The following is a 27,061-nucleotide window of genomic DNA, read 5'->3' as shown; positions in this document are numbered from 1 at the left end:
ATTCTTTCAGTTTTTATTCTTTACACTCTTCCATTTTCATTATTTATTTTTACATCCATACATTTTCACTTGTCATCATTCATTCTTTCATTTTTAACCTTTTACTTCCACATTCATATATTTTTTTTTCATTCTGTACATTACACACACACACCCTATACATTCATTTTTACATCCGCACATTTTCACTGTTCATCATTCAATCATTTTTATCCTTTTACTTCCATATTCATATTTTTTTTTTTCATTCTATACACCCCTACATCACACATACACACCCTACACACTGTTCTTCCTTCCCTCCCTTCCCATCTATCCAACTCTGCATGCACTCCAGAATTCTTCGCTGTCCTACCTATTCACTCTGCCACACGCGATCCCTAGCACGATTATTCACCCACCCTGAGTCACTGTTTACTCTCTCTCTCAGTGCATTAAATCACAAAACTCATAATATAATAAAGGAAGTTTTGAGCTGGTGGAGATCGTTTTGTGTGTGTGTGTGTGTGTGTGTGTGTGTGAGAGAGAGAGAGAGAGAGAGAGAGAGAGAGAGAGAGAGAGAGAGAGAGTCTTCTATTCAACCCTTCCACTAGCTTAGACATATTCCTCTAAACCCTCCAATACAATGCTATCACATCCACTAACAACTCCTAACAACCCATTTTCTCCCCAAATTAAACGCCTTGTGTAGCGTCTGAAACAAGCCAATTATCACCCACTAATATGAAAGAATGGGCTAATTCACCCCCACTAATAACCATCATTAACCCCCAATTACGCCCACAAAATTTACTGTTGACCTCATGATGAAAAGTCTGCGTATTCCAGGAAGGGTGAAAAGGGCTGTTATTGAGCGAGGCAAAGGAGGAAGCATGGTGTGGGAGGAGGCGTGGAACTAAGCTTGGGTCACTATACTCCTTTCACTCCAGCTTGTCTGAGTCTCGCCTTTTTGCAGGTTATTGCACGTAGATCAGTGGCAGACAAACTGAAAAAACAGCTTAACACCCTTTACACAACATTTCTTCGTGACCTGCACCATATTCTACTGTTAATCTATTGTTACAGCTCAGCACTATGAAGCGATGGTAATTTTAGGTCATGTTAGAGTAAAAAGAGTTTAATGAGCTGTGTTAAGCATTCAAGAGGTGCTAGACCAGTTAGAGGTGTTAGTGAAGGAAATTTAGAAGGGTGTTTACTGTGCGAACCAAGCAAGGTGTGATATGGAGTTGTAGGTACCGTGGAACTGACACGGGCTGTGTATAATAAGTTGTGCTGTCAGTTATGAGGTTATTGGAGGTGCTCTTGTGACGTGCGAAGATGGTGTCATTACGGAGTTTGGAGGTCGTGAGGAACTGAATGGAAGACGCATGGAATGAAGACCAAGAACGAGGGAGTATGAAGCTTGTGTTCAGATATAAAACTATCATGACGAGGAGAGAATAAAGTTGAGAGAGAGAGAGAGAGAGAGAGAGAGAGAGAGAGAGACGCCTTCATCTAACTAGCATGAGGTCACAGGAAAAAATTGTCCCGTGATGGCTGTGAAATTACCATGCTAAGGTGAGGGGGACACAAGGCTTGACATTAACAGTCTTGGTGTCACTTAGCCTCAATGATAACTTATTACGCTCGTACGTATCGGCAAAAAGGTCACAGTGGAAGGTCGCATCCGGAAATTATTAGTACTGCGCTTTCAATACTTCGCGTGGCCTTTCCCGGAAATACTGGGCACTCGACAGAAAAAAAAAGAAAGAAAGAAATGAAACGAGACTAAAATAGCAAAAAGAAAGAATGAACGGAACTAAAATGAATGACTGATGAAAATGGACTACACACCCAACGAAAAAATTAGAAAAAGTACGAAAGAGAATGGAATACACGATAACTGGCAAGCTGATGATAATAACAGAGTGCAGACCCCCTGACAAATATGAAGGAACCCAAATACAAAGGGAATACAAGAAAATTACCTGTCTGGTGATAATACACTCCAAACGACAATAAATATAAAGAAGGCTGATAAGGACGATAAGAAAATTGGCTGGTTGATAACGGGACTGCACACCACTACATAAATTTGATGAAACGCGAATAGGCACGAATATGAGAACACCAGCACACCGGAGAGAGAGAGAGAGAGAGAGAGAGAGAGAGAGAGAGGATAAATTTGGAGAACCCCAGATAAAGAGTGATAAACGATAATTAGCTGACAAATGGAAAGATATGCCTGTGTAAGACGGCATGGGAGGAAGAAAGAGAATGTATTATGAGGGGAAGCGATGGTCAAGTGGACTGATGATCCTGGGTTCGATTCCGGCTATGGCAGAATAATTTGAGTCCGAATTTCACCAACTTCTTCAATGAGAGGATGTAATTTCAACGTTTTTCTTTGTTTTGTCTATCTATCTATCCATCCATCTATCTATTTTTACACTAAGTTTAACACCGGCTGTGGCAGAGGACAACAGACAATATGAATTTCTTTAACTTCAACACGGATGTATTTCTCACTCTTTTCTCTTTCTTTTCTTTCCTTCCTGAGAGAAAGAGGAGTGATGGAACTGAGAAAGATCATTCCACTGCCTTCCATCAAATATTCGGCCCTCTATCGACTACCTCCGAACCCACCCAAGCTATGACCTTCTCTCCTACTGGAATGTGTGTGTGTGTGTGTGTGTGTGTGTGTGTGTGTGTGTGTGAGAGAGAGAGAGAGAGAGAGATGGAGGAATATACGAAGCAGGAAACATAAGAGCATGATTTTTATGCCCCACAGATAGCTTACACGTACCTAAATTCTTATCCACACACACAAACACACACACACACACACGCCTACATCAAGGTAATAGTCACAATGCTGGGGATACAAATTGAAAACATTTTACTTCTAATATCTCCAGATGATTTTCAAGACCAGGAGAAAAATTTATTCCAATTCAAGGGGATGGATTTAGCCTTCATAAACCCCTTCTCTACTGGGAGGAATTCATGAGCAGACTAAATCGCCTGTCACCAAGAATTAAACAGAAATCATGTTCTGTGAGTGGCGCGGCTTACAAATATGGGACAGAAATAACAAACCTATATTCTCCTGGTTTCTCTCTACGTCTTTCATCATATTCTTTTTGTCCATAACTTACAAATGATTGACTAACCATGTCGTCTTTTCTTTCCAGGGCCACGGCGCAAGGGGAGGTGAACAGACAACGTGAGGAAAGCAACGAGGAGGGAGTGTGAGGAGGAAAGGAAGGAAGGAAGAAGGAGGGAGCAGTGAATGGAGAAAAAATAAAGGATGGAAAGAATGGTGAAATCACGAAACGACGGGTTAGGAGTGTAGTGTCCAAATGAAAAAGGGATCAAACGCAAATACAGAGAATAAATAAACCGAACGATCACTGACTGAAGGTGAAGTGAAGAAGGAAGAAAAAAAAAACGGTAAAGTAGTGGAGAAAGTAGAACGGAACCTGAGTGTCGTGGAGGAAAATACAAGAGAATAAGAGTGGATAGAGAAGCAAAGGGGTGTGAACAGAATGCAAAATAAGAGAAATAAAAGAATGGAATGTAAAAGAGCAGAAAAGTGCAGAAGACGGTAAGAGAAACATGAACGCTGAAGAGTGAAGGGAGAGTAGAACAGAAGAGTGAAGGGAGAGTGGAACAGAAGAGTGAAGGGACAGTGGAACAGAAGGGTGAAGAGTTGAAGCCAAGAAAAATACAGTGACTGGAAGAGGAGGAAACTTACTGGAAGAAAACTGAATTTGGGGACAAAAAGACCGTAAAAGAAAATAAAGAGAACTGATGAAAGAAGCGTGAAAAGGGAGTCCGGAGGTAACAGACTGTAAGTAAAGGTGCAAAGAGTGAAAGCACAGTGTGTGGAAGACCTTGAACTGGGAAGAAAAAAACAAAGGAATCGTGGCGAGAATACAGTAAAAAATAGCAGAAGACAGCGTGGAGAGGGAAACAAAGCGAGTGTAAAGAGGAGCGTGCCGACCTTGGAAAAAAAAAAGAAAAAGCTTACAGAAAAAAGGCAAAAAGAACAGAGACTGAAGCCCGAACGTCACAAATTCGGAAACTTCAGAGAACGATAGAAAAGCCTGAAAAGTATTTGGGGAACATTTCAAGACGAGCTGAACGAGAAGTAAACGAAAAAATGTAAGAATAACCAAGAATTCAGTGCTTATAGTAGAAAACTTTGAAGAAAACCACCTTGGAGAGAAGAGGAGAAGGGGAGAGAAGGCCGGATGGTGGTGTGTTGGGCGTTGTGAGATCCGAATGCGTGTGTGCATTCGGGAGGGAGAATGGCTGAGAGCATGAACAGATACGTGACGCTCAACGAACTGGGTACCGGCACCTATGGATCTGTGGTGCTGGGGCAGAGGATAGACACGGGAGAGAAGGTGGCCATCAAAAGGTGAGCAAAGGGCGATAGTGTGTGGATAGGCAAGAGTACATGGGGTGGATGGTGGATGGCAAGTGGATTGGGGTGGACTGATGGTGATGGAGAAGAGACTCAACAACAGAAAGGAAGAGGTCATGAAGAGGTTTTTAGAGACAGTGTATGGACAGACAGGAGTAAATGGGCTGGGGGGGGGGGTACATGGACTGGAGAGAGAGAGAGAGAGAGAGAAATAGACATGTGCCATTAAATAGATAAAAGAAAAAAAAAGTAGCTGTTTTCTACTTGAAGAGCTTACAAACTGGTCAGCAGGTGTTACGGTGACAGTTTATATGACCGAAGAATTTTCAGTCTCGCAAAACAAAGTTATAAATAAATCCACATATACTGAAACAACCAACAGACAAACAAAACAGGTCTAACTGCACAAACAGATCGGTCAGGTAAGAGAGAGAGCCACAAAAACAGGTACTTGAGGGCAAACAGGTCGATGGAGGCAGCAAAAGATAATGCAGATTGACTGGCACTAATCGACATAACGCCTCGGTACACAAACACATTAGATCAGGGATGGGCAGACACGTGTACGAATAGATACCAAGGACGGCATTCACAAACATGCTTACAATCTATTCACCGTCGTAACTCGGATCTGTTTTTGCGGTAAGACCATGAGGCAATGAAAAAGTACATTTTCTTTTCCCAGTCATTCCTAAGACAAAAAGTGAGTTCATGATAATTTTCACTTCATGATTAAGATATAGTTTTTGCGACAACTCGAGACACGGCAAGATTCTGTTCTCGCCTTACCCTTCACGCAAAAGCCTTGGCTGTTCAACTCTGTGTTACTATGTGGTGTTTCGTATTCCTATTTCCAGTTTTTATGTAGCTTTAGGAGAGACTGGAGGGGTTAGACAGACTGCAATAACATTTTCATTACCAGAGTCGTTTGAGCTTAATAAAAATATCTGATAATAAAATAAAAATATATAGACTGATACAGCCTTCATTAACCACATCACTAGGAGCACCAAAAACTAAAAAAATTATAAATAAAAATACCCTTTCCTTACCAGTGCTTAAAGTTATACAAAAAATTAATCAATTCACTACGAGTACTTAAAAAGCTGTGGTAGGATGAATTTGATATAAAAGGGAGTTTTCGTAACAATACTTTAAATATCTAAAACATCCTTGCCTTTCATTGGTGCAGAGTAGGTGATCCCCCCCCCCCTCTCTCTCTCTCCCTCCGACATGCTCCATAATGGTTGACCTTTGCTATAATCATGTCCGCGGTTCTAGGAAGGGATGCTTCATGCCGATAGAAGCTGGTCCTGGAAGCTGTGCGTGCGTGCGTGCGTGCCTGCGTGTGTGTATGTGTGTGTGTGTGTGTAGTTAAAAGTATTATGATTTTCTTGTATTTCTGCATAAGAATGACTATTTAACTTGTATTTACAGAATGAAAAGAAAATTCTACTCGTGGGATGAAGCGATGAATCTCCGAGAAGTCAAGGTAAGAGAACACTGATAATTTTAGGAAGGTAAGAACTCCAGGGGCTTGAATAATGAATGAGTGGCCCGCAATCTCGTCGGCTGAGGAAGCAAGTACCACAAACACTCCTTTATCTCTGCAGCAAAACAATATTACGAAATACAAGTACCATCATTACTTCTACACTTTATTACAAACATCATTATTACCTCTACACTTTACCATTTTTTCTACTACCTATCCCCCTCCCTTGTGTGTCATTATGCACGCGAATCACCTGTCATCAATCACTAATCACCCAATAACCAAATCACTCCCCAGAAACCCACACCAAGGTAGAGTCGGCCATTAACCTTACATGAGCATCAATCATCCTACCCATTTCTTATAACTGGTAGAGATAATTTTTTCCCAATAGTTTTGTTAGTTCTCACCATCACCATTATTACCATCAGCATCATTATCATCACTATTATCACTGTCATTACCATCATCATCATCATCACCATTATCATCACGAATAACCTAAACTCTATACTCCACTAATCACAAATATTTCACTAATACGAGTCTATACTTCTTCCGGGTAAACTAATCATTATCGTTTCTTCTCCGCTCTGAATCATAACTAAAAGGTAGGATTACACATTAAACTAGTGAATTACGTGGTGGATTAACATGAACCGCAGATCATTAGCTGTGAGGCAGATGAATGGTTTCACTGTAGGAGGGCAAATGACAGGAAAGGAGGAAGATGATGGGAGAAAATGGGTGAAGGAGAGAAGAAAATGGAAGAAGAGGAGAGGGGTAATGGTGAGAGGGGAGAGGGTTATGGAGAAGAGGGGAAGGGTGATGGAGAAAGAAGGGAGGGGTGGTGGTGAAAGAGGAGGGGATGATAACGAAGAAGGGAGGGGGTAATGCAGAAGAGGGGAGAGGATGATGGAGAAGAGGGGAAGGGATGATGGAGAGAGGGGAGGGGGTGATGGAGGAGAGAGGACGAGAAGGGAGAGGGGTGCGAAGAGGGGGGTCAGGAAAGGGAGACAATGGAATGAAATGGAGTGGAAACGAGGTCAGAAAGATAACAGGGAAGGGAAAGTAATGAAAGAAGAAAGGTAACGCAAACAAAATGAAGAAAATTTAATAAAACTGATGAAGGGAAGGGAAGGGAAGGGAAGTAGAGTGAAGGCAGGCTAGAAGGAAGAACTGAAAAAGGAAAAAAAAAAAAATACTGTGCAAAATTAGAGACCAGCTGGCAGGCTGTAAGTAAAAACTGAAAAAGAAAAAAAATATTGTGCAAAATTAGAGACCAGCTGACTGTGTGTGTGTGTGTGTGTGTGTGTGTGTGTGTATGTGTGTGTGTGTGTCAAGGGGGAGGGTGCGGCACTAAACAGGTCACATCAAAGGTCAGGAAGGTAGGTATGTACATGGAAGTATAGGAGGTAGGTAGGTAGGTAAGTAGGTAGGTAGGTAGGTAGGTAGGCAGGCAGGCAGGTAGGGAGAAGGGAGGAAGATAAGGAGTTAGGTAGGTAGGTAGGCAGGCAGGTAGGGAGGAGGGAGGAAGATAAGGAGTTAGGTAGGTAGGTAGGTAGGTAGGTAGGTAGGTAGGTAGGGAGGAGGGAGGAAGATAAGGAGTTAGGTAGGTACTTATGTAGGGAGACAAATCTGACAGTGATGGGCAGATAGGGAGGTTGGTGAATAGGGAGACAGATTAACTATATACCGGTAAGTATTTTGGCAGGTAGGTAGGTAACTGTATGTATGCACGTAGTTAGGCAGATAAAAGGACGACAGGTAAGTAAAGGCAGACATAGGCTATTTAAAAAAAAAAAAAAAAAAAAAAAAAAAAAAAAAAAAAAATAGTTATGTATATGTGTAGGTAGATAGATGGATAGACAGGAAATATTTACTGACAGAAGAGTTACGTGTGAGACCAAATGAGTATGTATGTATGCAGAAGGTAAAACAAAGGCAGGCAGGTAAGATGCAGGCAGACAAAGAGTTAAGATGCACCTGACAAATATGCATGTAAGTAGGTGGTAGGTATGTAGGTAGGCAGGAGGTAAGTACAGAGGTAGGTGGGTATTGATCCCCCAACTCACTACCAACTCCTTGACTGCCACCATCACTGTAGTACCATGTGACCAAGGGAAGGGGAGGGGAGTGGGGGAGGTAATGTGACGCTTGCACATGGTTATTAGGGTGATACACTATACAGACCTTATGATACCAAGAGTTATTTGATGGTTTGGTGTTCATGAGAAGGAATTACAGAAGTTGAGAGAGAGAGAGAGAGAGAGAGAGAGAGAGAGAGAGAGAGAAATAACACCTGAAATCACACAAATGCAGCTAACACAAAATCAGTACAATAATCAATGGAAAACGCTACCACGCAGGGTAGACATAAAAAAAAATAAAAAATAAAAAAAATAAATAAAAAAAATCTAACCTAAACGCCTGTATTCTCGTCAGTCAAGGAGGCTCCCTAAGCACCTTTATCTTAGCAATTTATTCTTCACCTGGCACGTAAATGTTAACCTGTATTACTTTTGAAAAATGTTATTGTATATGAATAATGTAAAATATGTAAAAGCGTGTTTCGAAAGCTAGTTAATTCTGTTGCAAGAATTAAACCTTAATATAATTATTATTAAGGAGGAGGAGCAGAGGGAGGGGGAGGGGGAGAGAAAGAAGAAGAATTAGGAAAAGTACCGGAAGAAGACGGCGCAAGAAAAAAGAACAAAGAATAACTAGCAGTTTTGCCTTATCACTATTATCATCCTAATTAAAAGGAAAATTAGCCTGAACATTATAGGTGCCATCAAGCCTCCCAACGCTGACAAGAATACACGGCCAAGTCACTGACCTTCCTTCCTTATCCTTGCCCCAATCTCCCGAGACGAGGTGATCGACAGGCAGCGGTGATTAGTGCGATTAGTGGCAGCCGTGACACAATCTGCAAAGGGATTAGGGCTGTGAGTGGGATTAATGGCCTAATTGTGGTGTTATTAGGGACAACTGGGGTTAATGTAATCGTGGGGTGGGGTTAATTATTCTTGGCTCCAAAATTCTCTTGGTTTCATTTTTTTTCTTTTTACTAATTATAATGCAGGGATTATTGCCACACTGACCACTACCTACCACAACTACCATCATCACCACCACAATGGCCACCACAATCACCACCACCACCACAATAGCTACCACAACTGCCACCATCACCACAATAACCACAACTGCCACTACTGTAACTACCACACATCTCAAATTCACCTACCCACCACTACCACTATACCATTCATATCCGCGTTATAAACCGCCACCACAACTACCATTACAAACACCATCCATCAGTGTAACTATCATAACCACCACTCATTACCACAACAGACAAACCGTAACTACAATTACCTCACCACAATCATTATTTACCACCAACGCCAGAACCACACCAATCATGAATACTTTACTAGTCTCCAACACAACTACACAACCAACACCTACCATTATCAACCACCACATCTACCTAACTGCCAAACCTATTAATATGCCCATCTTCTCTTACCCTATCTACCTACCTACCCTCGACTTACATAACTACCCACTAACCCATCCACCCATCTACCTACTCAGACATCTCCTTCCCTCCCTCTCCCCACCCACCTACTTACCTATCTCCATCCATCTACCTACTTCTTTATCTATATTCACCCAATCCCCATCCATCCACCTACATATCCCCTACCAACGCATCTATTCACTTATCTATTTACTCTGATTAGTGGTCATCAATTCATCCATCTATCTGTCTATCGAACCACATACCCTTCAACAAACACCATGAGCAATCTCTTTCTCTCACACACACACAAACACTAACCCAGTGACATTTTGCGATGCGCCTGAAATCCACCAGTGCCTAACTCGACATTTAACAACAGAATGTGGTGTTTTCTATTATGGATGGGCTTATTGTGAGGTAGGCAGGTAGGTAGGTGGGTATGTAAGTACATAGGGAGGGAGGTGTACAGCTAGTTGGGTAGGAGGATAGGTCAGTGGGCGGGAAGGTAGGTGGATAGGGAGGTAGACAGGTAGAAGGGTGGGAGGATGGATCAGTTGGTAGGCAGGTAGGGATGGAGGGCTGATAGGGAGGTGGGTACCTACCATCCCTACTACTATTACATCAACTACCACCATCCCTACCACTTAACTGCCATCACCATAAACAGGCTGCCTACCACTATCACTTCACCTACCATCCCTACTACTATTACAATAACTACCACCATCCCTATCACCTAAGTACCATCATTCCTACCATCACCATGCCTACCACCATCCTCATCATTAATACCATCCCCATCACAACAAATGAAGGTGTTGATAAGAGAAGGAAGCCTTGTTGGGGGAATCTGATAAGAAATGAACTAACTCTATGACACCCAAGAGAAAATAATCATGTAAAGATATAGATAAAGAGAGGTGGAGGTGTAGACAGAACCACACAGGATTGTAAATGAGTTAATAATGAATATTCCCCATTTCACCTCTCAGTAATCATATTCATACATGGATATACCACCATTCCCCTCCCCCCTCCCTCTCTCTGGGAAAGCTCGACTTGTTTATGCGTAACCATGACAACGGGCCCAACAGTCGGCTGGGTCCATATTCACACACGTTCTCCAGCTTAACTTATGCATATAATTACTCACCCATTACTATTGTTTTAAATTATTTACCATACACTTTATAACCAAACTTGAGTAAAAACAAATGAACAATTGATTTCTGACAATGATAGAGAGAAAATAAAAAAAGGAAAAGGAAAAGTGAGTAGGAACAATAAATGAAATGGAAACAGGAAGAAAAGAAATAGAAAAAGGTGTGAAAAAAATCATGCAACATTGCAACTATTTTTTTTTCTCCATTTGTTTTTCCTTCCTCCGTTCTGTTATTTAAAAAAAAAAAAAAAAAAAATCACACTAAGCAATGAGACAATCAAGCTTCCAGACAGACCAGAATGGGAAACGTAGTGACTTCTTGGAAAATAACACAAACTTAGTGAAGGAAATGTGTGTGTGTGTGTGTGTGTGTGTGTGTGTGTGTGTGTGTGTGTGTGTGTGTGTGTGAGAGAGAGAGAGAGAGAGAGAGAGAGAGAGAGAGAGAGAGAGAGAGAGAGAGAGAGAGAGGTCGCGTGACAACAGAACGTAGATGGGGGGAACGATTTTTCATCCTGCGTTGCTGTTTTTTTATTTCTGTCTTTTTGTTACGGTACTGTGGGATCAATGCTAATCTTCAGGGGTCTTTAATTGCGCTCTCTCTCTCTCTCTCTCACACACACACACACACACACACACACACACACACACACACACACACACACACACACACACAGAAGGTAGAAGCAGGAAGTAAATTTTTCTATAATTATCAGACCAAGAGACCTCCTCCCTCTTAATAAAACTATGACGGTACACAGATTAAAACGGCATTAAATACTGCTAAGATTGAGTTTGAAATTGCACTCGTTAATGATGAGGGAAGAGGTGATGTAACTTCACGAGTAAAATTTATGAGTGTGATAAGTAACCCCAAAGGATGTGGATACGAGGTTAACCCTTTCAACGCCACCATGTCCTTCACTCAATCTGCTAAACAACTTTTTCATGTGTTCTAGTGAAAGCATTAACTATGGCTACTCCACTCACTTCTACTTGGCTATGCATCCCCTTGATCTGAAGTAAGTCGTCTGGCGACATGGACAGAGAAATGGAAAGAGGTGTTAGGGAGTGAAGGTGTTAGAGAAATACAAAGAGGTGTTAGATACTGTGTGTTAAATAAGTCATGTGTTATCCACACTAATCAAAGCCTTGGTATTCAGAGCAGTGTTCCAGATGTTATGATGTGATAAGTGTGTTCTGACCTCGTAGTTGTCAATAGTTACTTATCTGTCACCATCTCTCAACACACTTTTCTCTACCCCCCCCCCCTCCCATTTCTCTCTCTCTCTCTCTTCACTAGTTTTCCCTTCCGTTCATCCATTTCTCCACCTTCAATTCTTCTCCCTGTTTTCTATATTTACTTACCCTTAATTTCACCGATTTTCCTCCCTCCCCACCTTTTTATTATATTTAACTTCTCCCTTCTCGTCTTCCCTCCCAGTCCATCTACAATTAATGTTTCCTACCCTACCTACACTGTAATTTATTTATATCTAATCTCTCTTTCTCCCTGCCTACTTACCTATCTATATACCATCCAACCACCTACCTAATATCTACCCAAATTACCTACCTATCAACCTACGTACCTACCTATCTACCCTCAAATTAGAACACTTTCTGGCATCTATAACTCACTTTGAGCTACAACAACAACAATAATAATAATAATAATAATATAAAATCGACTGGCCTTAGCTGAGATAGCACAATGGAGCTGTTGGATAAGGCTGGCTAATATCCTTTTGTACGTTATTTATGCAGAGTATGGCGTCATCAGAAGGATTTGTGTAACATCAATGAGGAAAGTAAGGTGTAAAAAACAAAGTAAACTGTTTATGAAAAGGTGTTAGGGAGTTTCCTTAACCAACTGGAATATTAAGAATTGTCCCTACTATGAGAGGGCTATTTTATACCTATCTCTAGACAACCTGATACTGCTTAGGACTTGCTTCCCATCTCAGAGTTACTCGGTTTATAACGATTACTTTTCCAATAATTACCATCACAAAAACGACATACAAATCAAATTATTCTGTGATTACAACTACAAAAGATACTAAATTATTCCTGTACCCCATGACAGACTAGAGCTATTACACTAGGCCACTGATCAATATACAGAATGTGTCATAATATGATCTTCATGTAACAGCTCGCCCCTTACACAATAGTCCCCCCAAGCTCGTTTTCTTTCACACCATCTTTTTCATTTCCATTCATATTGAGCTTCTTATGTTGACTTAGCATTACCATATTCCCCTCCCCTCCCAGCCTCTCTCTCTCTCTCTCTCTGCCTACTCCCAAACACCATTTCCTTCCCATTTCATTCATCCCACTTCCTGCCACTTCCTCACTCCTTTCCATTCTCCTTACTATACCCTTCATTTTTTATCCTCCTCTCCTTCACATCTCTTCCTCTCATCCCCCACTCCCTCCAATCTCTTTTCTTAATCTCATCTCTTCCTTCCCTTTTCCCAACCACTGTCCGTTCCTTCCATTTGTTCTCTCTTCCTTCTCTCCCTTCCTTCCATTCTTTCTCTCGTCCTTCTCTCCCTTCCTTCCATTCTTTCTCTCGTCCTTCCCTCCCTTCCTTCCATTCTTTCTCTCTTCCTTCCTCCCATTCTTTCTCTCTCTCTTCTTTCCATTCTTTCTCACCTCCTACTCTCCCTCCCTCCATCACTCCTAAAATCCCTCTAACACTGTCCTTCTTCCCACAGTCACTGAAAAAGCTAAGCCATGCCAATGTTGTCAAGCTAAAGGAGGTGATACGAGAAAACGACACGCTATACTTCGTCTTCGAGTACATGAAGGAAAACCTTTATCAGCTTATGAAGTCAAGGTGGGTGGAATGGGAGGAGAAAGCTGGAAAAGCATAAGAAATCATACACATACCTGTATAACAAAAAAGAAAAAAAAAATCTTATCCCTACAGCTATACCTATTCAGCACAGTAGGAAAGTAACAGACGCAATTAATGCAAAATTACCATGAACAAAGAACCATGTGATACCTCAAACAATGCTTTCAATCTGCAGAGAGAAGCACTTCAGTGAGCCAATGATCAAGAACATGGTTGGGCAGGTGCTACAAGGACTGGCGTTCATGCATAAGCACGGGTACTTCCACAGGGATATGAAGCCAGAAAACTTATTGTGTATGGGGCCAGACCTAGTCAAGATTGCGGATTTTGGATTGGCCAGGGAGATTCGTTCACGGCCACCATATACGGACTATGTGTCTACGAGATGGTAAGTGGCTCTATGGATTACTGAATATGTGAAAGGAACTTACTTTCAGTTAACTATCTGTTGTAATAGCTATTTGGAGGGGGGAACAAAAAAATTCCCTCTGCAATCTCAGATTCAATCCCTTCCATCCCATGACCTGTTTTTGGAGTTTAATCTGCTGCTACCAGATAATTTTATTCATATGAGAGCCCCCCGGTAATAAAGTAGATAATGATCCCCATACATTCTTTCTCGAGTCCAATAGTCTTTCTTAAGTCAGATAAAATCATACTGTGGTAGTTGGTAGAAAAGAAAAATACATTAAGTCCCCACCTTTCACACTACTTGACTGCCAGCTCTAATTTTTCATGAGTGAGCAAACCACCACAAAATACAATAGTTTGAAAAGTACATTGGTATAACATATTATATTGTTAATCTCAAAATACACTTAATACAAGAAGATTCTAATGTCTGGAATTGCTCTGGGGACACTAAAAATGATTTTAGGCTATTATGTAGTTAAATTATGGCTGTGGGAGTCCTTTTTTAAAGGATTTCATTACTTCCGAAAATTTGTTTCTCATGAATGTTCCTGTAATGTAACCCCCATGAAAAACTAAGGCTTGAATAAGTCATTATATTTAAGTTGCTTATTAGTCATAACCCCTATGAAACCCAAGGGCTGATTGTATGTCATTAGACTGAAGTTGCAGATAACATATCCGTAACATTGATTAAAACCCCCAGGTACCGTGCTCCAGAAGTTCTACTAAGGTCCACCAACTACAGCAGTCCTATAGACATCTGGGCGGTGGGGGCAATTATGGCAGAGATCTACACGTTCCGGCCACTCTTCCCAGGTTCCTCAGAGATCGACCAGATATTCAAAATCTGTTCAGTCATTGGCACCCCAGACAAGGTGAGAGGAGAAAGAAAAATAATGACTGGAAGGATGAAGGGAAAAGAGGAATGATCTGAAGGGAAAAAAATAGAGGGAAGGAAAAAGATCTAACCCAAAAGGATTACCATAATACTGCAAGAGGAAATTTCACTGCACCACCATAAAACTTTTGAACATGTAACAGCAACTAACCACCAAACTAATCAACCCCCCTCATAGCAAACCCAGTATCATATCAAATCAACCACCATCAACTAAGCACTAAACCACTTGACTCTCTTGCTCTAACAACAGCCTGAAAGATCTAACAGGTATTCACTGAAGTAACAATAAGCTTCCAATCCCCACAGTTCTTTTCGTCACTTTATTAATAAAGGTTCCAACATGTCTGCCTGTGTCAATCTTGGGCACCTAATGGTAGCTCTCCGTGTCACTTGCCATGCTACATGATCTCCAGCAGCCTTTCTACTCAGCCCCTCAACCCCAAAGTCACACTCTATGACCACTGTCACCATAACCATCATTACACTCCAACCACAATAAACTAAATCTTATACCATACCATCATATGCCAGCCAACATTATCTCCTTAACCAACTACCATACACTAACCACCATACCACATAAACCACAACTAAATAACAAACTACCATGCATTAACATAACAAACTAACCAACCATATCAAGCATACAACCATACTAAATCAACCACTATAAACAAACCATCACACCAAACAGTCCATCACAAACATATCACCATAAACTAACCATTATTAACAAAAAATCACCATGAACAAACCATCACACCAAACAATCCACCATTAACTAACCATTCACCATAAGTTAAAAACCATATTTAACTTATGCTCTCTCTCCCAACAGCATGATTGGCTTAAGATTACTGATTGGTGCAACAGATGAACTTCAAATTCCTAACCATCATAACAAACAACCATAACTTAATACCATAACAAAGCATCCACCACCACAAACATTTAACCACCATTCTAAACCATTCACAATCCACCATGACAAACTACCATACCAAAACAATCATCACATACTAACTACAATAAAATGTTGCCATACTTAACCACCACACCAAACTGCAGGTACTGTATTAGCAAACAACAACCGTACTGTATGACCTGATTATTTTCTTCTCTCCCAACAGCGTGACTGGCCAGAGGGTTACTCACTGGCACAACAGATGAACTTCAAATTCCCACAGTTCTCAGCCACCCCCCTGTCCTCCCTTATCCCAAACGCCAGCAGTGAGGCTATATCCATCATGACAGAGATGCTGAGGTGGAACCCAGCACGAAGACCCACAGCCCAGCAGTGTCTTAGGTATGTGAAATTGGGTCGTCAAGTCTGGATGCATTTGGTTGGATCAAGCTGGGAAGGGATGATGCAAGTTATGCTGGGTTGGGTCAAGCTGGGATGGGATGGGCTGCATTGAACTGGGTTGGGTTGAGTTGGTTTGAGCTGAACTATGTCGGGTTGAATTCGGTTGGATAGGGTCAAACTCAAAGGTCATATCCAATATGACGAAGGTACTGAGGTGGAACCCAGCATGCAGACCCAATACACAGCAGTGTCAAAAGTAGGCTGGGACATGCTAGGTCAAAGCTGCTTGGGATGAGCTGGGTGAGGTTAGGTAAAATCATATATAAGGTGCCAATAGTCCTAAGGTGCAAATTACCATTCAAAAAGTGCCAGTAAGCCTCCTATGGTCTTCAACATACAACCTGATAATGTATTGTTTAATTCTTAGGACACATTTTTTAAATTTTTTTATTATTCTTGCTACCTCTAGACAATTTTATATAACTTTGGGGAGGCATCTTGCTGCGAATGGGTTAATGGTGGATATTTCTAACACCTACAGTTCAAAAGACTTATCTTGTGATGGAAAGAAAAATGCAAAATACATCACCAAGTTGTTATTAACAACTGCATTAAATGTTCAATAAAATGACATCTTTAACTGAAACAGGGATGTGTCATGTCTCCATGGTTGTTCAATCTGTACATGGATGGGGTAATAAAAGAGGTACAAGGTAGGGTAGTGGATGTTGGAGTGGCCCTGGTGAGAGAGGATAGAGTTTGGAAACTCCCTGTACTGTTGTTTGCAGATGATACCGTGTTGTTGAGTGAAGACGAAGGGGAGCTGCAAGGCTTGGTGGATGAGTTTGAGAGAGTGTGTAAGAAACGGAATCTAAAGGTGAATGTAGGGAAGAGTAAAGTGATGGTCTTTGAGAGAGGTGAAGTCAGTGAATGTACAGCGAGGCTGGATGGTGAGGAATTGGAAAATGTGAGTACGTTTAAGTACTTGGGTAGTGTGATGAGTAAGGATAGAGGTTTGGAGGGTGAAGTGCTTGAAAGGGTACAGCAGGGAAGAAAGATTGCTGGTTCTTTGAAAGCAGTGATAAGAAACAGGGAAGTGAGCATGGAAGTGAAAAAGTTACTACATGACAGTATTGTGATACCAACTCTAACGTACGGAAGTGAAGCTTGGACGTTGTTGGAAGGACACAAGTCAAGAGTGAGAGCCGTGGAAATGAGTTATTTAAGAGGAGCCTGTGGAGTCACATGGAGAGACAGGCTGACGAATGAGGATATAAAGGAGCGTTGTGGTGTTGATGTGGATGTGATAGGAAGCGTTATGAGGAACACACTGAGGTGGTTTGGCCATGTGGAGAGGATGGAGGGTCAAAGACTGACAAAGAGAGTGTATGTGAGTGAGGTGGAGGGGGAAAGAGGGAGGGGGAGGCCGAGGATGAGATGGAGAGATGGGGTGGAGAGGTATATGAGAGAGGGGGGTGTGAGTTGGGAGCAGGGGAGTGAAATGGCGGGGGACAGGGCGACTTGGAGGCGATTTGTTTGTGGCCACCCCAAACGGGATTGTGGCGTCTGGCAATAGATAGATAGATTTAACTGAGCCAATAACTAATGCTTTCCATGTCTCTACCAGGCACTCATTCTTCAAGGACCAAAAGAATGACAATATCAACAACCTGACGTATGCCTTGGCCAGAACTCGACTCACAGACCCTGTGGGACAGGGTGAGGGACACAGGTGGGTACAACAAAATGGGAGGTAGACAGGGTAAATACTGGGGAGAGGTAGACAGGTTAAACAGGAAAGGTGGAAGGCGGTAGGACAAACAGGGAGGGTTAGAGGTGCTATGAGAAATAGGAAGGATGTGATATGGGTAGAACAAAATAGGGAAGGTGGGTAGGGACAAAAGAAGATAGGTATGACAAAACATCTGAGGTGAGCAAGACAAACAAAGGAGGTACACAAAGTAGTACAAACAGAGATACTAAGATAAAATATAAATGAGTATGACAAAAGATCCACTTCACTGGTTACTCTGCATATACTTCTTGTATGTTAGTGTCTGATAAAGCACAAAAGCAAAGTCTAATTCTGTGAAGACCCGTTTGGTGCGGTTTATTTAAAATGTCCGTAAATCAATATATTATTATTGCGACGTTAAAAGGGGCTGCCTTCATGCACTGGTACTGATATAACTGGGTGCCCAATTATACAAACATGCCTTACGTCCTCCTTTCCCCTTACCCCTAAAATGATGGTGAACTGTAGAAAGGAACTCCTGACAGTAGTCCACTGGATTCATATTCATGTGAGCCTGGAGACACAACAACAATCTAATGTTAATGTTAAGCACTGTTTTATCATTTATATTAATACCCCTTTCTCTTCCCAACAGAATGAAGGCAGCAGAGATGGTTGGGACGAACGGGATGCGAGGGGAAGGTGGGCTTGGAGGTGGGATAGTGGGTGTCAAGGCTGGTGTGGGGATGGGAGGCAGTGACAACACTAGCATGCACAATGGCTACCACCAACAACCACCCCACCGTTCTAAAATCACACTCGACCTGGATTCTGGGTCTAAACAGAATTATGAGGCACCTTTTCCCAAGCCCATATCACGTAAGCTGCCCGCAGGAGAGGGCAGAATGCCAGACAGTAGCTTAAGGGGGAGAGGCACACAGATCAAGCCCTTCATATCGCCTTTAAGCAATATAAATATGCAAAAGAGTATAAACCATACCAGTAACGACTTCCTGCCCACCACCAAACACTGGTCTTCATTCAGAGAGCCCCCACCCAACGACAAATACGATGATTTTGAAGATAATAAAATGAGTTATGGTAATCTGAGTAAGTAGAGTAAATGTTGATAGGCCCTTGTATATGTCCATTCAAATGTAGCTGCTCAAGAATTGTACTGTGCATCCTCAACATCGTAGTAAATCTCTTCCCTTCCAAAGTAACAACCTTTAACTCTGCAACATATATAGGTTGCTGTACTATATATGCTTTTCAGCAACCCTTACACTGTAGTTGCTCATGTATAAATATGCATATTACCCCTGTACCCCTCACTGTCATTCCTTGTCTCTTCTTCAACTGCATTTTGTAGCTTTAATATCCTGTACTGTAGAGTCCTCTTAGCAGCCCTATTAGCCAATGCATTCTGTAGTGCTACTCTGTTTCTGTATCATCTCCCTTCTTAGTGTACATTCAACATTTCCAAGCCATACTTCATTGTAGTCCCTACTGATCTATCCTTGGGTGTTTTAATTTTAACAGCTGATGTTTTGTAGATTTATAACCCAACACCAACCACCTGCCAACTACTTTGTATTTTAAGTCATCATACCATGAAATAAATGTACAGTATCTAACTGATAAACCATTACTGGGAAAAGAAGCATCATTTGCAATATATCTTGTATAGCGCAACTGATAGGTGCAATAACTTTAAAACTCGTAACTGCTATGGCTGCTGTAGAAGACCAGTGACTATTGCAGTAAGAAGTACGATTTACAGTATCATGAATGTGACAGTGATATATTAAAAATAAGTCATGCGGTGCCAAGCAGTAATACTACAGTACCTGAACTGTAGTCTTTAAGTTGTGTATGGAAGCATCAATCATACCAGGCACATCAATATTAAGCTTGACAAACTGTGTTAGTGCATTTAAAAAGTTCATCTACATTTAACTGCAGCATAACAGTTCAGTTTGAAAATAATGTATGGAATCTAAAGAATAAGCATTTCAATATAGTGCTAGGAACCTTCCGTTACAAAGTTAGCTACCATAGAATCACACTCAACTAAATGCCAAGATACTACTGTATATACAATGAGGATACAATGCACCTTAACCAATCAGCTCTATTCCTAACCTCACCCTTTACTGTTTTGCCTCCAGAATTTACATACAGTATATACTTGACCACAAACCTGAGTGGGAAAAAAAAAAAAAAAAAAAAAAAAGTCATTAACAGCATACCATTAACCTGTGTCTAATGTGTACTGATAACTTAAAAAAATAACTGCCGTATATAATTACTGGTACTGCATAACTAATAATAACTATAAAAAAATAACTGCCATATATAAATACCAGTTGCTCATGTCCTCCATATTTCGATGAACGTTTTCTATGGAAGGTTGTCGTGTACTGTAACTGGTGAGGCTTCGTACCAGGTCAGGTGTAAGATGAAACTGTACCACCTTCAAAATAATCCACGCATCTGCACCACAAACCTGAAAAAATTAGAATGCCATTAGATACTACACTTTTGTGATACTGTACCTATTGCATGTCATCCGGAATACATTCATATTTTGGAGGCATGATTTATTTGTGCATGTCATCTGGAAATATTTTTTGGCATGATGCTGTCCTTGTTTCGGTGATTCCTGTATTTCATTACTGTCACAAATGTATATATACTACTATACACTGGGTTAAGCTCAAGACCAGTGTTTGAGAATGTTTCATCTCCATGTACTACTATCACAGCAAGCAGAACCTCCTCTTAGTATCTTGTTTTCTAAGCATGCACTAAAGACATCTACACTGCATGTCAAAAGTGTACCGAAGCTGTCTCAGATTGTGCATGTATAACGTATACAATAATATTTTACCCCTACAAAATCATTTGTATAGATCATTTACCAGTCTAATTCCACTTAGTACTGCAGCTACTGTTACTAATGAAATGACTCACAGATTGTATTTAACTGTAGGAGTCAGAAATAGCTGCAAATTAGTAAGGAATAAAGCTGCCAAGTAGTAAAGAATAAACACCTTTTGCCAGGCATAATTACCAAAGAAATCAATACCACAGAAAAATATAGGCTTAATACAAATCAACAATCTTTTTCCAGCTCACAAAACATTATCATATACAACTCTGCAGGTAGGGCTAACAAACAGTATATTTTGCTTTACCTACCGTACTGCAATCTATTAATAATTAATCTTTATTTTTTCCTACCACTGATCTGAATCAGCAACTGGTTCATATTTAATACTGAACACAGTATATGCTATACTGAATGTTGTATGTATAGTCACTAACTAACCTTCAACATATTTCAGAATCTAAATGTACTAATGTTCACTTCAGAATTGATACTGCTTTGTTCATTACAAATCTAAATTACTCAACATCTGTTGCTGTTTTTGCTCAGTATAAATGTACACTGTTAATGAGGCTAGAACACTCACACAGGATTAGGTTAGCAGGATGAACTGTGTACACAGATGTAAACAACAAGAATTTGGCAACCCTCCCACCTCCTTATGTTTTTCTTATTATTAATTTTGTTTTATTGCTGAAACACTGACTAATTTGGCAGGGTCATTTTTTATGGCACATGAATTAGGTAAAGTAAGAAATAAAAATGTGCAGATGGTAAGACCTGTGAGATGAAAGCAAGAATTGGGGACTTGGTATGGTGTGTGTATGAGTGTCTGGCTGGTTTCACTGGGCATGCTACTAACAATTTTCCAACTTTCATTCTTTATTTTTCCCTTCCTACTGGATCCGATCTTATCCCATCCTTCAAAAAAGTTAGATGATGATAAAGAATCCAAATTCTTCAAGCATTCACTGCTGTTTACATTCACTTTAAACCAATATTCTTAACTTTAAGTCTATCACCTACTCCAAAATTGTTATTTCTCCTTACACATGAAGCAGTGATATGCAGTAACGTTAAGTGATTATGCTCATCACAAAAATACATTCTGAAACTTAATTTTTTCTCCTCCTCCAAAACTATGTTATTCCCCCCAAAACAGGAGCAGTAAGCCGTAGCATGCCTGGCTCCCTAGTGTCCGTGCAGAGTGGACAAGGTGTGGTTGGGCTCCGGACCAACACCTACCCCAACGCTGCCACCACCTCCTCCACCACCAATAACTTCTCCAGCGCCACCACCACTGGACCTACCCGCTCCAACAGTGCCAACGCCAATGTCCATGGCAGAACCAACTGGGCCGCAAAGTAAGTGGCACAAAAAAGATGAGAGAATGTGAGGTGGAGTGGAGGAAAGGTGGGAGGGGTGATGGCAGTGGAAAGAGAAAGTTTGAGGATTAGAAATTTGGAATGGGGATGGGAGAAAGGGTAGCTTAAAATGGAAGCAGAAGGGGGGAGGGAAGTTAAGAGAATGCAAATGGGAATATATGAGATGGAAATATAAAACAAACTAAGGCGGGGGTGAGAGATAAAAGACAAGAAGGAGGCAGTAATGTGGGATGGGAATATGAATGAGACATGGAATCAGAAATGTAGCCATAGAACATGGGTAAAGCAGTAAGAGCTGAATGATATGATTTGTGCAGAAAATGAACATGAAAAAGGAATGACATGGCAGGATGGAGCTTGACTGAAAATGTATGAAAGTATGATAATGAAGTCTGAAAGAAACGAACATGAGGAGAAAGTGGAATGGATGAGAGAGAAACTAAATCCTTACTTCCACTTAAATCCATCCATCCATCATGCAATCCTATGCCACCTCATGAGAAGCATAGGAACCTGGGGCTAGGTAAGTTGGTCCTGACCTGTAAGATGAGAGTGACCAGCATCACTCATCCTTGAGTGGCATTATGTGAGCAATAAACCCCAACTAACCCGTGGATATATGGTTACCACCCAGTGTAGTAAATGGTTTCCTGGTGTACAGGAAACCATTTGGCTTGTCACTCAGTGTAGAGTCACCCATAGGGAGAAGGAGGAGGAACAAAAAACAGAAGAGGGCGTATAAAGTCACACAAAGGCAGAAGGAAGAGGGAAGAATGAAGGTAAGCAAGACAGAAGAGGAAGGATGGAAGAGGAAAAAGGGCAGACACCCAAAGCAGCACTACATCAAGTGAGTGATGGTGAACACCCCCACCTACCACTACTTCCACTTAAAATGTTCAGTACTTTTATTTGCATGCTTAAGTTTCTCATTACATACTATTAATAACATGTCTTCAGTGCCTCGACTGTTTATTAAATTGAGTGCATGAAGGTGAAAGCTATCCCTCATTCCTGCATCCCACATTACCAAATGGAGTAAACAACAAGAGACAGGTCAGATATCTTCATTCATCAAATGAAAAACTTATCATACAAAATCAGAGCTTCTCTGCAATCTCAGTTTTAATCATTCAACCTTCACTGTTCACTCCATTCAAACAAGATACAATGTTGTGCTAGAATACATGATATACTTAACCTCTCTTTACCACTTACACCAGTCAATAAATTTACTTGTTTCCAGATACCTCAAATAACTCCTGATCTTCTACCTTAGAAGAGGAGACACCAGAACAGGAAGTGAAGAAGGAACAAGTCTACAAACACCTTCAGTACAATCCCTTTATAAAGTATTTCATTCTTGCTAACATGTAACAATTTTATCTGGCTTAGGGGAGATGCTTGGTAGTGAAGGAAATCAGAATCAACCTAAACTCCACTTGTCTTTATACTACGAAACATCTCCTCATAGCTGAATAAAATAGTCTGGCAGCAGCAAGAATTAAATAAAGAAGGTTTCACCATACTGAAAAGGTTGAAAAAATCTTACAAGCTCTGCCTTATGGACAGAGGAATAGCATGGATGAATGACAAGACTACACTCCACTCTCCAATTCTCCATTTACCAGCAGGCTTCAGGTTGTCAAGCAATATGGTCGCACTGAACAGACCTCCTTCAAGGAGACAAACAGTACTACAGAATCTACTTAAAGAAAATACCAAACAAAGTTTCTGAAAATTAAGAATGGCACACTATTCGAAACCTGAAGTTTACCTGTACACATGGACATGGAAGGAACTGTACCCAAAATGTTATTAGTATCTAACCTAACTTCAAACTGAACTGATAAATAAGTGTTACTACTACCTTAGCTAATTTCAAAACAAGAATTAAAACAAAAACAAGTTTTTAAAAGTTATCATTAACAGCAATTACTGAACAAAGCAAGTCATACTGGTATTTGGCCACTTCAATTGGTAGAAAGTGTAAAAAAAAATTCAGTGCCCAACAGAGGACTCAACAACTCACCAACAAACTACACCTAGTGAAAGTTAAGATGCCACACCAAATATTCATCTAACCAGCCCACAATTTATCTGTGATACATAGTACAATCTCACAGGTCCCAACGCAAACACATATCAACAACGATTTTGCTGTGTCAAGTGCTGACCAACGAAGCTTAGGGGTATATTATGGGGAATTCATCTACAGGTACTATCACTACCAAATCTTTACTGGCACTCCCATGCTGGCTGTGGCAATGGAAGATTACAGGAAATGTATTTTTATTATAATATGAAACACACAACAGTACCAGCAAGAAAAGTCTCTGACATTACGGATGCTACACAACTTGATGGCAGGACACAATGCTGGCATAGGACTGTTGGTGAACTTTTGCCCAAGACAGTAGGTTACACTTGTGAACCATAACTTCTGCTCACTCTCTAACTTTACCTTGGCTGAAGGGAAGTAGCAGCCTCAGTTTTGCTCCAAATGAATACTTCTTGTTGGTAACCGGAAACCTTTCTAGACTGCACAGGTAATATGTCATGGTGAACTGTTCCTTGTGTGGTCTAGCAAAGCTTCAAACTATCCCCTTAAAACAAAAAACTGGTTTTATGTTCAGTGTGACGCTCAAGTGACATTTATTTCCCTCTAATCTGGGGTAGGGATAAAGGCTGACAAGAATATATGGCTCACAAATGAACCTTCACACTAACGGCACCTACTCTAAGTGTCTGAATATACCGTATGCATTCCTCAATCTACACCTCATATCCCAGAGTGTTTGTAAATCCCGAGGCACATTGGTGTTACTTTATATGAGGTACAGTACTCGGAAACAATGGTACACTAGTGTCAAGGGTTAATGTACGTTACAAGGATCTTTTCCTACATTTTAACTCTGGCACCGACAACATTTTTATTAATTTCATTATATACTGATATCCCCAAACAGTTTAATTCAGCTAAGTGGTGATCTGTCACAAAGAAAGGCCTGAAATGTTTGCTTTAACCCCTATACGCTAGGGATTTTCCGATGTTGCGCGTTCCTCCCTACAGGGGATATCCGTGACGGAAAAAAATACTCTTACTTCAAACCCTAATATCTGCCAAACTAGAATGGCTAGTGAAAAAATTAAAGATACATAAGACTCACCAACTCTTCCTCTTTCAAATGAAAGTATCCCAACATCTCCAGGTGGTCCCGTCGATGAGTATGGATAAATTAAAGTTCAAAAGGTGGCACGAAGATGCCAGCAGCTATACATGTCAACCGGCGTTGCTCCGCACCCAAAATCGTGACGGCTATACAAGTCAGCCGGCGGTTAGAGGTTAAGTTGTATAAGACCACCTGGAAACAACAGGAATAAAATATGAAGTGCCACTATGCTGAAGTGGGTAACACTGATATATTCGTTTTGACATACTGGCTTTTCTCAGCCTTCATTTTCGAGTACCGGTACCTCATAATATAATCATCTATTCTTCAAACAATAAATATTATCCAGGGTACAGCATTTATATCATTACTGTGCCATAGCAAACTGGTATGGAAATACCTTAACACACAGGAGCAAATAAATCCATCCAGTGTGTGATAAAATTTCTTGCACCACAACGAATGTCAGTTAACGTGTACATAATGCTGACATATGTACAGTGATGAATGACTGATTTGATGAAATCTACACTGGTAAAATTATGCACAGGTTTACAGAAATGATGAAAATGATAAAACTATGCATGGTTAAAGATATGCTGTGATGCAATGTGGAGAATCTGTAAATAATACCTGGGCTGCAAGAACTCTGTGATTGTAACTTCAAAAACGGTGATTGAGCATAACAAATTCATCTTGTGTGGAAAAAAACTGTTGTGTATGTTCAATCTGAATCCAATTATAGCTAATGCACTACACTGTTGGGGAATTTACTGGTTTAAAAAATATAGCAATGGTGTCTAGATGCCATGAACTGTAAGAAGACAAGGGTGTGTGTGTTTAACTGTATATAAATTATAATTAATGTATATTGGCAATTAGACCTGAGTAATAGCCTGGTTCTTTATGTACAAACAACAAATAGATTTTGATTCCTTGGGATGTTAGTCTGGCATTTCAAAGATATATATTAATTTCTACCATTAATCATTCCACACTGTTAGAAACTTTGAGTAAGAGGTGTACTGTATTTAAAAGCCATTTCACTCATTATAAAAGCACTGGCATTAAATGTTTTCATATTCAGAGCAAAATAAATATATTTATGTACAGTCAAGGAACTAAGTATCTTCTCATACTTCAGTGAACATCTAGGGGAAAAGCCAAACAATCTGAGACCTGGATTCTGACTTTGGTTAGGTTTTTTAATTTTAAATAACCATCAAACAAAACTGGGAATACACTTACTCCCCTGACTGTGCTTGACTGGATAACCATAGAAAAATATAATCCAGCACCAGTGTGAATAAGAAACTCACCATAAATTACATATAATCTTTGGGAGTAAATATTCACAATATCTCAAGGAATCAGATGGTTGCCAAAGGAACAAATATATAAACTCTATATAGACATACAGTATATTAGTGTGCATGTCTGCAAGCAAAACATTTATTTGTTGACTGTGTGTAGACTAGCCAGTGATTCTCCTTGCCCTGAATTATGGCAAAACAAGTGATTCATGAATGTACTCAAAATTCTTTGTATGATATTTAATTCTGCTGCTGTTGTTGCTGTGGCCCCTGGCTCATCCGAAATGTGAATCAGTGGACTGCAGACTGAAGTTATCCTTTTCCCACAGTCCACCATCCACCTTTCTGGTGATGGGAAGAGTCTAGGGACATTTGCATACATGGCTGCTGAAATATATCAGTGCCACCAAGTGATGGTGTCCTCTCCAGCACAACTTCAAATCTAGAAATATATTTTAATTTAAATGTATCCAGTAAC

At 40.5% G+C, this 27,061-nt stretch overlaps 1 protein-coding gene across 2 annotated transcripts; it reads left to right on the top strand.

The window, feature by feature from the left end:
- The first annotated feature begins 4,224 nt into the window (after positions 1-4,224).
- LOC145416627 (serine/threonine-protein kinase MAK) lies at positions 4,225-23,921 on the top strand. Of its 2 annotated transcripts, none has more exons than XM_080285562.1 (10): positions 4,225-4,405; positions 5,849-5,903; positions 13,324-13,445; positions 13,642-13,854; positions 14,584-14,755; positions 15,912-16,087; positions 17,715-17,819; positions 18,478-18,701; positions 21,878-22,079; positions 23,344-23,921. In XM_080285562.1, the coding sequence occupies exons 1-10, from the start codon at positions 4,293-4,295 to the stop codon at positions 23,354-23,356; spliced, it is 1,395 nt and encodes a 464-aa protein (XP_080141688.1). In that variant the 5' UTR covers positions 4,225-4,292; the 3' UTR covers positions 23,357-23,921. The 2 variants fall into 2 exon arrangements, with proteins under 2 accessions (XP_080141688.1, XP_080141687.1); XM_080285561.1 differs by having other exon boundaries at positions 18,478-18,932.
- The last annotated feature ends 3,140 nt before the right edge of the window (positions 23,922-27,061 follow it).

This window comes from Coenobita brevimanus, chromosome 107 (genome assembly GCF_032717465.1).
Source record: "Coenobita brevimanus isolate Jiangsu-jjx chromosome 107, ASM3271746v2, whole genome shotgun sequence".
NCBI lineage: Eukaryota > Metazoa > Arthropoda > Malacostraca > Decapoda > Coenobitidae > Coenobita > Coenobita brevimanus.
This window is presented reverse-complemented; position numbering and strand designations above follow the sequence as displayed.

Excerpts from the sequence above, each read along its gene's own strand:
- LOC145416627 (XM_080285561.1), top strand. The coding sequence starts at position 4,293 with ATGGCTGAGAGCATGAACAGATACGTGACGCTCAACGAACTGGGTACC. Across the intron at positions 17,820-18,477 it reads GGACAGGGTGAGGGACACAG|AATGAAGGCAGCAGAGATGG; the intron begins GTGGGTACAACA and ends TCTTCCCAACAG. Across the intron at positions 18,933-21,877 it reads AATGAGTTATGGTAATCTGA|GAGCAGTAAGCCGTAGCATG; the intron begins GTAAGTAGAGTA and ends CCCCCAAAACAG.